Source organism: Zootermopsis nevadensis, unplaced genomic scaffold (genome assembly GCF_977971745.1).
Source record: "Zootermopsis nevadensis isolate Lab colony 2312 unplaced genomic scaffold, Znev_1.0 Znev_ptg000050l, whole genome shotgun sequence".
Lineage (NCBI taxonomy): Eukaryota > Metazoa > Arthropoda > Insecta > Blattodea > Termopsidae > Zootermopsis > Zootermopsis nevadensis.
The window spans coordinates 2,274,437-2,290,179 of NW_028259182.1; the positions used below are offsets into that span (position 1 = coordinate 2,274,437).

The 15,743-nt window shown below is 35.9% G+C and overlaps 1 protein-coding gene across 3 annotated transcripts in view; it reads right to left on the reverse strand.

Moving 5' to 3' along the window:
• Window positions 1-5,594: 5,594 nt before the first annotated feature.
• The window catches only part of didum (dilute class unconventional myosin), a 62,065-nt gene continuing 51,916 nt past the window's right edge, over window positions 5,595-15,743 (reverse strand). For all 3 annotated transcript variants that reach the window (XM_022067776.2, XM_087360964.1, XM_087360965.1), the window contains one exon: window positions 5,595-14,902. In XM_022067776.2, the coding sequence (XP_021923468.2) occupies window positions 14,777-14,902 (126 nt within the window). In that variant the 3' untranslated portion in view covers window positions 5,595-14,776. The remainder of the gene's footprint in view (window positions 14,903-15,743) is intronic.

Sequence of the window (15,743 nt, forward strand, 5' to 3'; positions counted from 1 at the left end):
TCTGAGTGACAATACTCATGTCAGTTTGAGGTCACGGACAGGTCATCGTCTTGTAATAGTCACGACAAGATCACACCGTAGGTTTTCAGAATAGAGGCTTCTAAATTTCTCAAGGTTATTTCAAGGTCACTTTTTCAATCGCATATTTCCACGAATCTGTAGGAGTCTGACATGAGTGTCAGTTTGAGTTCACGCACAGGTCATCGTCATGTCATAGTCACGACAAGATCACACCGTAGGTTTTCAGAATAGAGGCTTCTAAATTTCTCAAGGTTATTTGAAGGTCATTTTTTCAATCGCATATTTCCACCAATCTGTAGGTGTCTGAGTGACATTACTCATTTTAGTTTGAGTTCACCGATAGGTCATCGTCATGTCATAGTCACAACAAGATCACACCGTAAGTTTTCAGAATAGAGGCTTCTAAATTTCTCAAGGTTATTTGAAGGTCACTTTTTCAATCGCATATTTCCACGAATCTGTAGGAGTCTGCGTGATAATACTCATGTCAGTTTGAGTTCACGCACAGGTCATCGTCATGTCATAGTCACGACAAGATCACAACGTAGGTTTTCAGAATAGAGGCTTTTAAATTTCCCAAGGTTATTTGAAGGTCATTTTTTCAATTGCATATTTCCACCAATCTGTAGGAGTCTGCGTGATAATACTCATGTCAGTTTGAGTTCACGGACAGGTCATCGTCATGTCATAGTCGCGACAAGATCACACTGTAGGTTTTCAGAATAGAGGCTTCTAAATTTCTCAAGGTTACTTGAAGGTCATTTTTTCAATCGCATATTTCCACCAATCTGTAGGAGTCTGAGTGACATTACTCATTTCAGTTTGAGTTCACCGATAGGTCATCGTCATGTCATAGTCACAACAAGATCACACCGTAAGTTTTCAGAATAGAGGCTTCTAAATTTCTCAAGGTTATTTGAATGTCTTTTTTTCAATCGTATATTTCCACCAATCTGTAGAAGTCTGAGTGACAATACTCATGTCAGTTTGAGTTCACGGATAGGTCATCGACATGTCATAGTCACGACAAGATCACACTGTAGGTTTTCAGATTAGAGGCTTCTAAATTTCTCAAGGTTATTTGAAGGTCATTTTTTCAATCGCATATTTCCACCAATCTGTAGGAGTCTGAGTGACATTACTCATTTCAGTTTGAGTTCACCGATGGGTCATCGTCATGTCATAGTCACAACAAGATCACACCGTAAGTTTTCAGAATAGAGGCTTCTAAATTTCTCAAGGTTATTTGAAGGTCATTTTTTCAATCGTATATTTCCACCAATCTGTAGAAGTCTGAGTGACAATACTCATGTCAGTTTGAGTTCACGGATAGGTCATCGACATGTCATAGTCACGACAAGATCACACCGTAGGTTTTCAGAATAGAGGCTTTTAAATTTCTCAAGGTTACTTGAAGGTCATTTTTTCAATCGCATATTTCCACCAATCTGTAGGAGTCTGAGTGATAATACTCATGTCAGTTTGATTTCACGGACCGGTCATCGTCATGTCATAGTCACGACAAGATCACACCGTAGGTTTTCAGAATAGATGCTTCTAAATTTCTCAAGGTTATATGAAGGTCATTTTTTCAATCGCATATTTCCACCAATCTGTAGGAGTCTGAGTGACATTACTCATTTCAGTTTGAGTTCACCGATAGGTCATCGTCATGTCATAGTCACAACAAGATCACACCGTAAGTTTTCAGAATAGAGGCTTCTAAATTTCTCAAGGTTATTTGAATGTCTTTTTTTCAATCGTATATTTCCACCAATCTGTAGAAGTCTGAGTGACAATACTCATGTCAGTTTGAGTTCACGGATAGGTCATCGACATGTCATAGTCACGACAAGATCACACCGTAGGTTTTCAGATTAGAGGCTTTTAAATTTCTCAAGGTTATTTGAAGGTCATTTTTTCAATCGCATATTTCCACCAATCTGTAGGAGTCTGAGTGATAATACTCATGTCAGTTTGAGTTCACGGACAGGTCATCGTCATGTCATAGTCACGACAAGATCACACCGTAGGTTTTCAGAATGGAGGCTTCTAAATTTCGCAAAGTTGTATGAAGGTCATTTTTTTCAATCGCATATTTCCACCAATCTGTAGGAGTCTGAGTGACATTACTCATGTCAGTTTGAGGTCACGGACCGGTCATCGTCATGTCATAGTCACGACAAGATCACACCGTATGTTTTCAGAATAGAGGCTTCTAAATTTCTCAAGGTTATATGAAGGTCATTTTTTCAATCGCATATTTCCACCAATCTGTAGGAGTCTGAGTGACAATACTCATGTCAGTTTGAGGTCACGGACAGGTCATCGTCATGTCATAGTCACGACAAGATCACACCGTAGGTTTTCAGAAATGAGGCTTCTAAATTTCTCAAGGTCACTTGAAAATCATTTTTTAAAGCGCATATTTCTGCCGGTCTGTAGGAGTCTGAGCCCCTTACGTTGCTTCGCGTGGTTAATTTTGTATCGTTTCAAGTTCTGTTATTACAGGATAGGTATGTTTTGGTCACGTAACTGTAACAAGGTCCCCCTTGTCCAGTGTAATTACTGACCCCTCAGTATTCCATTTTGATTTAGCGGTCAAAGCAGTTTCAATATTCGACTGAAGTAAAGAAGTACACGCATTGCTCTTAATATAAAGAGCTTTAGGCAAGGAAATTTTAAAGAATTTGCCTTTATCACACGGTCGTGGAAGTGAGTTCAAAGTCAGATTATTTCTTTTACTTTTTACTGGTAAAAACACTTAATGCATAACGGAAGTGGAGGTATAGAGCTCCGCGCATTCTTAAGCTAAGTACTATATGCAGTTAAGTAGTCAGCTTCACTCCCCTGGCCGCTTTAACCCTAGGATTCGTTGGACAGCGGGCTGGATGTCTCTCAGAGCCTATATGGAAGCGATGTTAAATTGAAAAATCATTCTCTTTCGGGGAATCAACTCGTCCTGCCTTTGCCAAGTTATTTACATAATTGCAATGTCCTAATTCCTAATATTTGCATGGATAAGCCGACTAGAACTCGTGGGGACGACAGGTTCCATGTGTTTCGTTTTGAGCTTGGCCGCTCTGCGTGGTAGGTGGGAGGGGGGGGGGGACAGGATATTGGAAAAGGATCCCTAGGGATTCAGTCCCAGGCAATAAAATTAATGTAAGGTCATATTAGAATCAGGACCTTAATCTGAGCTACACGTCTACGAAATAAAGCAGGGGAGAGAGTGAGAATAAAAATAATATAAATTGTATTTTATTTAATTATTTTTTACTCACAATATTCCCGTCTTCCTAGCTTCATAATTCACCATCTTTATGTGAACTAAAGTTTCATCACCGTGTTCACAAGAGCGTTCTATTCATCTCTATTCCAAACCAGATAAATCCTATCCAAAACCTATCGCCCTACTTCTTTAACATCCATTTTAATATTATCCATCCATCTACGTGTTGGTCTCCCAAATGGTATATCCTCTTCACGTATTTCAATTAAAGTACTGTGCTAATTTATTATACAATCATGCGTTCTACATGTCCCGCTCATCTAATATTCATTGATTTACTGCTCTTGGTATAAGGTATAAATTATAAAGTTCCTTATTATGTAATTTTCGCCATTTTATATTTTCGTTAAAATATTCTCCTCGGAACTTTTCTCTTTAGAGTTAGAAACCAAGTTGTTTTACGTAAGTTTTATAATTGCGTTTCAGATAGAATACGGAAAGTTTAAAAAAAAAAAACTCTGAATTGAACGTTAGCAAGGATCCCCTGAATATTATCTACTCTTAATTCCAATTATATGAAAACTACGAACATCTGTTTCGCCTATTCTAATGAGTAATTGGCATTTCATCTCCTTGAACTAAACTTTTATCAAAATTTAAACAGACGAAGTCACTCTCACCCCAGCCAAACTACACGGCTACTTGATAACCAGTCGTGCCATTTTGGGTAACACTGCTGCCAATTTTACTCATCAGCAAACTGGACTGTTAGTCTAAAATCCATTATCTCATTACACTGGTTCGGTACACAACGCAATACACAGCATAATGAGGTTATACGCTGTTACTGTACAATACTTGTTTTAAGTGAACTTAAATAAAAATAAGCAGTGAATATACAATGGATGCGAGTTTAGGTGTTCGGAAATCATCGTTAGAAAAATATACTGATTTTGGAAAATAGTATAATCTGTTTATTAATATATGTTATTACCAATAACCAAATACAATAGGTTAATTAATGAATAGTACATTGGAAGGGATCTGAAAGGAAATTGCTAGATAATATACCGGCGTTTGCCTGAAGGAAATAGAGTATCTAGGACAGCAAACTCTTCTTTTAATTTCTGGAAATAACTCGTTTGCATTCTGATTTATCAGTAGAAGTCCTTTCACCGCATGACTTATCTAAGCACATGAAAACTTGAAAGAAAAAATCTTTGGTTGGAAACCCGTTTTATAAAACGGGAGAAAAAACGTTATTTGGAAGCTTTCGAGCTCAAAGAGTTACGCTGGAGACAATTTAAGAACTCGTAACTCTACTCCTGAATCAGATTAGATTAGTTCATTAGGTCATTTTTCTTGAGATCATTACAAATAAATCACAAATTACGAAATACACACACACACACACATTCTGATGCGTTCACTACAACTTCACGTTTGAACCTTTTAAATGGACGTAGGATTCCCCATTTAGGGGATTCCCCATTTTAAGTACACTGGTGAGAGACGAACGCATGTAGATGTTCATGTGAACTGCCTGTTAATGTTCTCAAATTTCAACTAACAGACGGACAAAGCGACTTTAAGGTCCATTTGCAAATTTCCGATAAGTTTCCAATTCATGCAAAATTCCATAATTCAATATTCCCTAACACAGTTAAAAATGCAAACATGCAAATATCAGGGTCTGTGTCTTCGTGGAGGGAGCTTACTTCTTGCAAGGTTTGTAGAACGTTTAATACTGCCATGACTCGGTCTCCAGTGCCACGTTAGTTGAAACAGGTTGCACTATGAGGTGAGAATATTAGAAATACTTCATACCCTTGCAACCATAAACAAATTAAGACACTTTGGAAGAATCAAAAAATTCAATGTTACGTCAAATTTACATAATTATTTAATTAGAAACAAAAGAAATTATTTCATTCAGTCTTAAGGAAAAGATAAGATCTGGAAGAATGAAAATTAAAAAGAAAGATTCGTATTCCATGTCTGATCTCTTCTGCTGCTCTGTTCATTTGAGTGCTATGCCACATGACAGCAAAAGCCCCTGCGAGTTATGTGACTCTTCTGTCCCTTAATCAGCCCGCGCATCAGAGCCATTAGTGCATCCATTAGCTATTACGACATTAGCGGAGTCAACTCCAATTTCAGCTGGGCGAATTTCTAGCAAAAATTAATAGTGATAGTTCTAACTTCTCCATGCGCACATTTCGTTCTTAAGATGTGGTCCCTCGTTCCTTTTGTATCGCGAATTTGTTTGAGGACTACACGGTACAGAATGTCCCAAAAATATGTATGCACACATTCAATGAAATGAAATGAAAATTCAGAACATGTTGCAATTCTGTTGTATTTTTCTCTCATGATACATTGTGTTTTTTCTGATCATAGCAGAAATAAAATTATATTACACATAAATTACAGAGACGATATCCAGGCAACTAATTACAATGATTATTTAATTACTTAACATGAATTTCTCCATATGTACATAACAACCATTGTTGTAATATTATTGTTCATTGTTAAACACATGGAAGTTGTCAACACTGATCACGGCCATATTTAACAGTTCTTCAAAAATAGGAATAACATCTCTGGAACTAAAATAAAATAAAAATTGGATGAGTCAATAAACACATGCTCATTCCCGTGGATACAAAATCATATCACACTCTAGCAACACTTTGCTTATCACAGCTTACGATCTTGGGAGAATATGAAGGAAAAATTTATCACATTTCACACTGTTGTTACGAAACTAATTACTGAATTATGGAAACCAATTTTCACTTTATAATTCTAAGCAGTTTGAAAGAATTCATTACACATCTTTCATTCATGCCTGTACATATTGTTATCAATTTTAAAAATTAAAATTATCATGTATATATGATGTCTTTATAGGCCCATAACCTAATTTTTTGTGCAACTCTCCAGTATTACCAACACGAAAATGTACCAGAATAAAGTAAAACTAACCTTCAAACAAGCGAAAAACTTCACAGAAAAAAAAACGTAAGATAAAATCGTGCAGAATATTTGTGAACGTGTGCAACTGAATATTCTAATCCGACAGGACATCTTAATTACTGATACAACTTTTCTTCAACGTCTTAAATAAATAAAATGTCCATAAAAAGTTAAAAAAAATATACCTCCTGGATACTGGAAGGGTGATTCTTTCAACTGTGAAGATGGTTAATGGAGTTTACAGAAACTAGTAGCATATCTTCTGGCAGAGTTGAATTCGTGTAAATACCACGATTTGATCATCTGCGGGTCACTTACACTCGTGAAGTAACATTATAATTAACCATTTCCAAAAACAGGGGGCTGATTAGTTTAAATATCCATATAGCATAATCTGCAATTCGGCGCAAAAAAACCAAAAAAACTCTCTCTTCAGTTGCACTTACTCAACAAACATCTACGTCGATGTTTCGCAAAGTGTGGTTCGCACACCACTCATGACACAGAAAAGGATTTCAATGCGTACATGACAAAAATTAGTTATCGTATTTCTTCAATTTTTAGAATCTTTTTTTTTTCATATATTAAAATTTCTGAAATCACGTTGTGTCTTACTTTGACGACGTCAAAGAATCAACATAGCGTATTTTTTTTTCTAAAAATCTATTACTAAAAAAAAGGGCACAATTTTTGCAATAAACGGGACATTCAAATCAAGAAAATATGTAAATAAAAATTATTTCAGAGTTCCATCTGATAGACGAACTTTAATATAAAGAAAATTTAAAATAAAAATTTGTTAACACGTAAATCTTTTATGCTTCTGTAAATATTTTAGCTTAGCTCACAGCATTTTTCTTTAGACTGTACCTAAAACTTATTCAAAACGAATCAGAAACAACTGCGTTCTACGTTTTATGAAACGGGTAAATATATTTCACTAATTTATTCATACATTTTTCATGGCCCTTCATTGCTTTTAGTTACCACTTGCAATTTTACTCGCTGTAACAATATAATACTCATCATTAAGGAATGTAATGTTTGCTTCTCAGTACAGCAATTAGTATTTACAATATTATGGAATGGCGTTTGCCAAGCACAGACATTTTGTACAGTGATTACGCTCGCTTACGCAAGATAAAAGAATCGATACAACTGTCAAAAATAAATAATTCTAATAAATAAATTCAGCCCAGAAAACACAAAAACAAAATGTGTTATCGATTTAACATTTGGTACATTTTAATACTTTTCATAAGATAGTGTAGCTGCGTTATATTGTGACTTATTAAATTAAAATTAATTATTTGGTTATTCCGTCAAATCACAATGTATTTAAAATAAGATAATTAAAATATCATTCTGTGTTCCATATCTAATAATCGATTTACAATTGGAACAGTTCCAATTGTAAATCGATTAATTAAAATATCATTCTGTGTTCCATATCGTATAATCGATTTACAATTGGAACAGTTCCAATTGTAAATCGATTATTCGATATGGAACACAGAATGATATTTTAATTATTTTAATTATCTTATTTTAAATACATTATGATTTGACGGAATAACCAAATAATTAATTTTAATTTTAATACTTTGTTATTCTGCAGCCAAAAATGTGGCTAAATAAATTGTTTATAATACGTGAACGTACGTAGATAAACCCACAGTCAGCATTTTCATTTTTTTCAGTCAGAAGTTTCCCGCGTAAAAATAACATTTTTCTTTTCTGTCTTACGTCTAAGGAAACCGCCTCACAGACTTAGTCACTCAATACTGTTCCACTGTAATTATAACTGAGTTTCAAAAGTACGAACTTTAAAATATTTTCAAACCTTGTACCACACTGCACGCAGAGCAAAGTGAAGATTTAGAACAGATTTAACTGAAACCATCAAAAAATATCAGGCCAAAATTAAAAGTTAAATACGTAACAGATGATTACATGTTCATAACATTTATCTGTTTGATAATGCATTTAATATTTAAAACCCAGATTCCAATGACAAACTACATTGAAATTATACAAAAATCATCAAGATTCTTTCACGACTTTACAGAATTACTGTACAAAAACCTAACGTTCACGAAATTTCTTATCATAAGCTCAGCGAGAATTTTGATGGTGTCACGCGAAATGAAATTTTGCAGATGCGGTTACTGAACTGACAACTGCCGATGTACTCAATCAGCTGCAGTCAGACCACTGAAACCTGATTTGTATTTACTAAAAGAAAAATTTAAATACTCAAATATTATTAGGGTGATCAAATCAAGGACGGTGAAACGGACAAACCACGTAGCATGCAAGGAGTAGTTGAGTAACGCACACAAAATTTTAGCTAGCAATCATAAAGGGAAGAGACGACTTGGAAGATCGAAGCGTAGATAGGATAATATTAAAAAAGATTTTAAAGAAATAAGAAGTCGTCTCCTTTACAGGAGGTTGACGACAGGTCCATATGAACAGGATCCTTTCATCCTTTTCTCGGACTGGGACCTGTTCATATACGTTCTTGGCAGATGATCCAGAAGTGGTTTGCCATTGCCTTCTTCTGTGTGTGAATGGGATGCCACGGAGAAACCGGGGAAGCCCCCGGAGGAAAACTCCGTGTTGCCTAGACCACGGCCTTGCCCAACACAAGTTATAAATTGGGGGCACCGCCGGGAATCGAACCCGGGATCCCGCTAGTCCACCGTGGAAGATCAAATGAGTAGGGACATGGATTTGATTTGATTAGTTCAAGACAAGTTTCAATGGTGGATTCTTGTGGACATAGTAATGCATTTTTGGATTCAACGGAAGGCAGGGACCTTCTTTTAGTACCAAATTCTCAAAAAACGTTGCTTCGTGACATAAATTAGTTTATTAGATGTTTGTAAAAGAACATCTTTCATCAGAATTTGGAAGAAAATGAAGAAAATATGTACACATATTTGCTCGCAACACTTCTCCCTTAAATCTTAGGTAGCAATAATTTACTTTTTCTCCTTATATGAATTCTGACCTTAATTTTTTTTGTGATTTGCTTAACAGCAAACATAAAGGAAATGTTTTATCGGTTCCTCTGACACCATCAACGATTAAATTAGCATCAACCTCGTGTTTAACACGATTTGATTTCACGGGTTATGACACAAAAGTTCCTTTTTCAAGGATATAAATTAGAGACACGGATAAACTGTCTTCCTGACAAAATTTCAAATTTGTATTTATATTTGAAATGACCCGATTGTGGCAAGTAATCAAATTCGTTACCTGAACAAATTAATTAATTAATGATTAATTAATAATTAATGAAGCCAATAATTCCTAAACTATTATCAACATAAAACCATACGATTTTTACGCATATAAAAAAATCAGAGGTTAAAAGTCACCTTCTGCACCAGAAATAGGCATGGGACAGTGCGACAATCATCGTACAGGACGTGAAAGTAAAATCTAGAACAATGCCTTTGGGCCAAATGACGCAAGTGATAAGGAAATGTGGAATATTAAAATCAGTCTTGAACTTCAACTTCTTGTTCAATATCAACAGAAAATATGAACGTACTAATTCATGAATAATGTACCTTCTAACAGTACAAAATTGTTTTTGAAATTTTTCAACCAATTACAGTGGCTAATTCATAAAACGATCCTCTACTAATACAGAAGGGAAAAGTGACGTTACGACGAAATAGCATGTCATAATCCTTACTGACTAAGAATCCTTTCTTTTTTGGGTCAAATTAAATGAACAGATTTATTTTGGGCTACAGATGTGTAGCGTGAAAGTCTACATTTCCTTAAATATCTATTGAATACAATGCAGCAAAATGGAACAGGTGTCTGACATAAGCGACTAGGATAGAATTGCCTTAGTCGAAGGACGCAAAATATCTTAAAACAGCAACGTCCTTTTTTACCGATCGCTACAAAAATTTTGGCTAAAACATTTTTGTACCGGTAAATACCTTTCAAGAGACGGTATTTTATCAACTGTTTGATCACGTAGCATGAGATTACTTTATTACAAATTGGAAATAATAACGAACGAAGAACTCGTAGTCTTTGTTAAAGAACTGTGCCAGAATCAGTTTGGAAAGACGAAGGAAAAATAAAAACTATGTAGGATTTGAGGTTTTCACGGTGGTGAGAATGAAGATTTCTGTCTTCTGGGTTGTCGCGCTGTGTAGTCTGGTCGATGTTAACCAACGTTTCGGAGGTCATACTGACGGAGTATGACAGAATGACCTCTGAAACGTTGGTTAATATCGACCAGACTACACAGCGCAACAACCCAGAATAAAAGCAAACTTAGGTAATAAGGATACCACAGGACGAAACTTGGACCACCCTAATACGAAGCAAAATTGCTAACGACTACAATGCAACACATAGTCGTACAAGGCCAATAATCATCTTTCGTTGGCCTTGCATCGCGGCTTACGTGCAGTCCAGCCAACTGTGTCACCACTGTTAAACCTGAGTATCCCCGTATGATAAAGGTTAAAGCAACATCTTATTTAAAAAAAAAAGTACTGAAATATTTTTTTCCAAAATTGAGAAAAAAATAAATCTATTGCTTTAATTGTAGAATTTTTGGCTAAATGTGTTAAAATTTTCCAAACGGGATGCACATTTAATTTACTTACACTGTACACAAATTGAGCAGCACTTGAACCGTGTTCCCTGTATCGAGAGGACTACGTAGCGCGACATCCCATTTGACATTCATCTTATTTACATTTTTGAATGTTGCCAGAACACATGAATCCTACTATGACGCAGTCCAAAGTACACTTCCAGTTAAATACTGCTCTGCCCCACTTCCCAAAAAAACAAATTACTTTTGTGAGTCTCATATCGAGCACAGAGGATGACAACATTTCAAAGATTAGAGCCTCAAATTATCTCACTGGTGGCTTAACAAACATAAACAGATTTCTGTCTTCTGGGTCGTCGCCCTGATGACGGAGGCGGTATGACCTCTGAAACGTTGGTTAACATCGACCAGACTACGCGGCGCAACAACCCAGAAGACGGAAATCTTCACATTTATACATTTTATACAACACATATGGAAATAAATCGGAACAGATTTACAACAGTTTCAAAGCATTTCAAATCCTAACGCATTTGTTTACGGGCAAGTGAAGGCATGTGAATTGTCTACAATATTTAGCACCGTCTAAAATAACACGAAGGTCAGGCAGCGTTTGATTCGGTTTTACCAAACGTAATAACTGCAGTAACTCTGTTTCAGTTATTAAGTATAACGAATACCAAAGCGTTCGTAAGTGGCGCTCACTAAGCGCTCTGCTAATTAAGCTTCACATTTAATTCGTAAGAAAACTAAATTATATTGTAGCTTTACACATAAATAAAAATCCATAAATTAATGTAAATTAAAAAGTTTGTAGTCATAAAAAAAATCCAAAAATATATAACAAAATATTCGGTACGTAACTACGGAATGTGATTGTTGTAACGTACTCCACCCCACTAACCCACACAGGAACAGAACACAAAAAAAAAATAATAAGGAAAGATTACACGATTGTCAGAAAAATATAAAGACGTGATTTAAGGTGTGGAAAATTGGTAATAGTTTGAAAAAAAAAAGCTACAAAATTTCAGAATTCTGTGGTAAACTTCAACTATACAAAGACGCATATAATATACGGAATGTTCAAATTTTTCTCTTTAATTTTGAATTTAAACAAATGACACGCATACAAGACTGGAAACGCGAATGCTTCGAACGTAGTTATGAAAGTCGCCGTCTACCATCTGTTTTATATTGGATGATGGACAAAAGTCCCCGATCACTTGTATTCTCCCACAACCTCCTTCTCTTCTCGAGGTCCCGGATTACCCGACTCGTCTATTTCTTTTCAAATTTTAATTTCGACAAAATTCCCAGTATCATTGTTGCACTCGTTCTTTTTAAATGTTCAAACCATTGTAGTCCGTTCGCTACCAACACTACTAAAAAAAAATTTTTGGTTCCAACTGCTCTAAAAATTTAATTTCTAATTTTATTTGTTCTCGTTTCTTCCCTCAACATTTCTCAAAAATTTCATAACCAATTCTTGGATTCTGCTTTCATTTCTCTTTGTAAGGGTCCACATATCAACAGTAAATGTCAAAAACTGGTTTAAAATACAATTTTCAAGCACTGCTTTGAAATGTCTGTTATTATATTATTATTTTCGTAACTTGATAAAATTTTCAACAATTTTGTATTTTTCTATAGTTTTGAATTTATTTCACTCCCAAAATAAATAAATTATTCCACTGCCTTAACCAAAGTGCCATAACTCTTATTCTCATTTTTGTGCCTACAATCCTTGAAACATTGAAAATAAAAATATAAAATATAAAATTTGAATGTCATTAATGTGTGTGAATCTGAATTTTGACAGTCATTAGCAATGGTTTTGCAGTACAGTAACAATCATGAAATTAAAAAAAACTGATAAAAATAACTAAAAGGAAAATTTTACCAACTAACGAGGGACATTCTCTGGACACGGACAATGCTTAAGGAAAAAAATATGCCTATTTAAAAGTTGCTACATGTCCATATTAATACACGGAGCAGAAATGTTGAAAGGGACTAAGCAAATAATGGCGACAGAAATTAGATTTTTAACAGCGAAAGGAAAATTCAAGAGGTCAAGGCAGAAATAACAGTTTAGGAAAGTTGTCACACATACGGAAAGAAGAAATAAAGAACATGAGAAGATAAAGAACAGAAGCTGTGGGAAGACGGAGACAGACGAGTATTAAAATTATAATTACGACGATCACGTCCAAAACACGAGAATAATTTGAAACACGGCGCATATTATCGACAACAGAAAGAATAAAACAGACAGTTCAGAAGGCAAAAGTTCTGATGTGATCTACAGCATTCATAAAGTTTCATTTGGCAATTCGCTGCTATGATTTATGTCTCAGTGCATTAACCAAAGAAATTCTGACGCGATGTCGATTCACATTCCTAGGAAAATATCTTATCACAGGCAGCACGTAACAAAATTAATGATAACACAAGATTCCCCGACATGCAACATTGACAAGACTACCACTAAAACACGTCCCGGAGAAAGAAGCATGAGAGACAGCGCACACCACAGAAACAAGAGAAACAACAGTACCTGAAACGTAATTAATGCACTGAACGTTAACACCCGTTCCTTTATTAGCCATGCAACTATGTTTCTATCTACAGGTATTATAAATGCAGTGAAATATAAAGTTTAGATTTGTACATTGACTTTATAAATAACTTATACCAAGGTTTAAAATTAAAAGCTTAAGATACTAACTACGAAAAAAAGCATGGTTCCTCATTCATGCAAACCTAATAGTTGCAGAATAATGCATGTCAATGAGAGAAGGCATCAAGTAGGTTAGGTTATCTTAGGTTAGGTCAGGTATTGTTCCTATCGCGACATACAATGTAATGAACATCCAAACTCGAGATTTAATCAATAACAGAATGAATATGCCCCACTTAATAGTACCTGCACCTTGTTGTGGTGGTGGGGCCGACTACCTCAGTGACCTCAAGAGCTATGCTGGCGGTACCATAGCTACTGATAGGGCCTCCCTAGCCAGATTGGTTCGAGGGGGAGAGGTACCCTGGTCCTCCAGGTTGGGGGTTGGTCGCAAGGCTAACAATCTTGCACCGTAAAAAGGAAGATGTTTCGAAACCTCAATCAAAGCCTCGGATAGACGGACCTAACAGAGGACCGAATGGAAGAGGAGAATTGAGGAGGCCGTGGACCGAATACGGACCGGAGAGCCATAGAAGAATAATAAGAAGAAGAATGAATATGACATAAACATGATTGGGTACAGAGATAAGGAGGATACAAGCGTGAGGAAACGGCAGAACCGTAGTGTAGAAGCTGTGCCACTCACAAGGATCTCTGGTCACTCGGCAAGAACGCTTGACCCGGTTCCTGTAACCCCGCATGAATGGCAAAAGCTCTTCAGCTTTAAGCTGCTAAACAGATTTTCAGATTCAAAATATTTTCACTACAAGATATACTCAGTACAGAAAACTAATCAGAGATGTAACCTGCCTTTTTTTTTTTTTTTGCAACATTAACACACACTTTTATCACAAACAAAAATTTTGTAGCAATTATTTTCCTACAACTTACCCAAAAATAATGTATAATTAAACTAATAGTAGCATCAAATTATAATGTGGTTGTCACAGAACAAAAGTTCAGTGAAGTTGTGCGTGCATCTGTTAACATGTAAATATATCAACAAATGCACATTAATTTAAAACAAGGCCTATCATTGTATTATATATATATATATATATATATTATTTATATGCATTTAAACATGGAATGGCACAGCTGGAATGTTATTGTATTATTAATAATATACTATGGCTGCCTATTCTCTGACTTACTGAAGACAAAGACCATGTATTGCTGACTGAAGACACATGAGGATGTGACCGGATAGCAAAATATAAACTTTATCTTCACTAGTATTACTATAATTACTTCCCTTCTAAACTTTCTTCAGCATAGGAAGGTTCAAACACTCTGGGATTTCAATGTCTTCCAGACGAATATTCGATGGATTGAACGGGAATCGAACTGGAAAGCTGAATTTTGTTTCCATAAGCAATGCAGCCTGAAACACACACAAATTTTTTATTAGTGTCCAGGAAACAAAAAAAATGGCTTCACAATGTATGTAACCATGCAATTCTACTATCACTCTTCAAACTTCAAACATTCTAAGCAGAGTCAACAAACTACAACTGATAAGACGATTTCCATCTTCTGGGTTGTTGCGCTGTGTAGTCTGGTCGATGTTAACCAACGTTTCAGAGGTCATACTGCCTCTGTCATCAGGGCGATGACGGAGGCAGTATGACCTCTGAAATGTTGGTTAACACCGACCAGACTACACAGCGCAACAACCCAGAAGACGGAAATCTTCATACTCATCGCCCTGATGACCGAGGCAGTATGACCTCTGAAACGTTGGTAAACATCGACCAGACTACACAGCGCAACAACCCAGAAGACAGAAGTCTTCATACTCATCGCCCTGATGACGGAGGCAGTATGACCTCTGAAACGTTGGTTAACATCGACCAGACTACACAGCGCAACAACCCAGAAGACAGAAATCTTCATACTCATCGCTCTGATGATGGAGGCAGTATGATCTCTGAAACGTTGGTTAACATCGACCAGACTACACAGCGCAACAACCCAGAAGACAGAAATCTTCATACTCTGATGACGGAGGCAGTATGACCTCTGAAACGTTGGTTAACATCAACCAGACTACACAGCACAACAACCCAGAAGACGGAAATCTTCATACTCACCACTGTGAGAACCTCAAGTCTTACAATTGATATACTTGCTACTGAAACTTTTTTTTATATATAAATTACAAACTTTTAGATTCAAATATATGAGGTTTATAAAGCTGTAAGAGTATTAACCCCAGTTTTAAG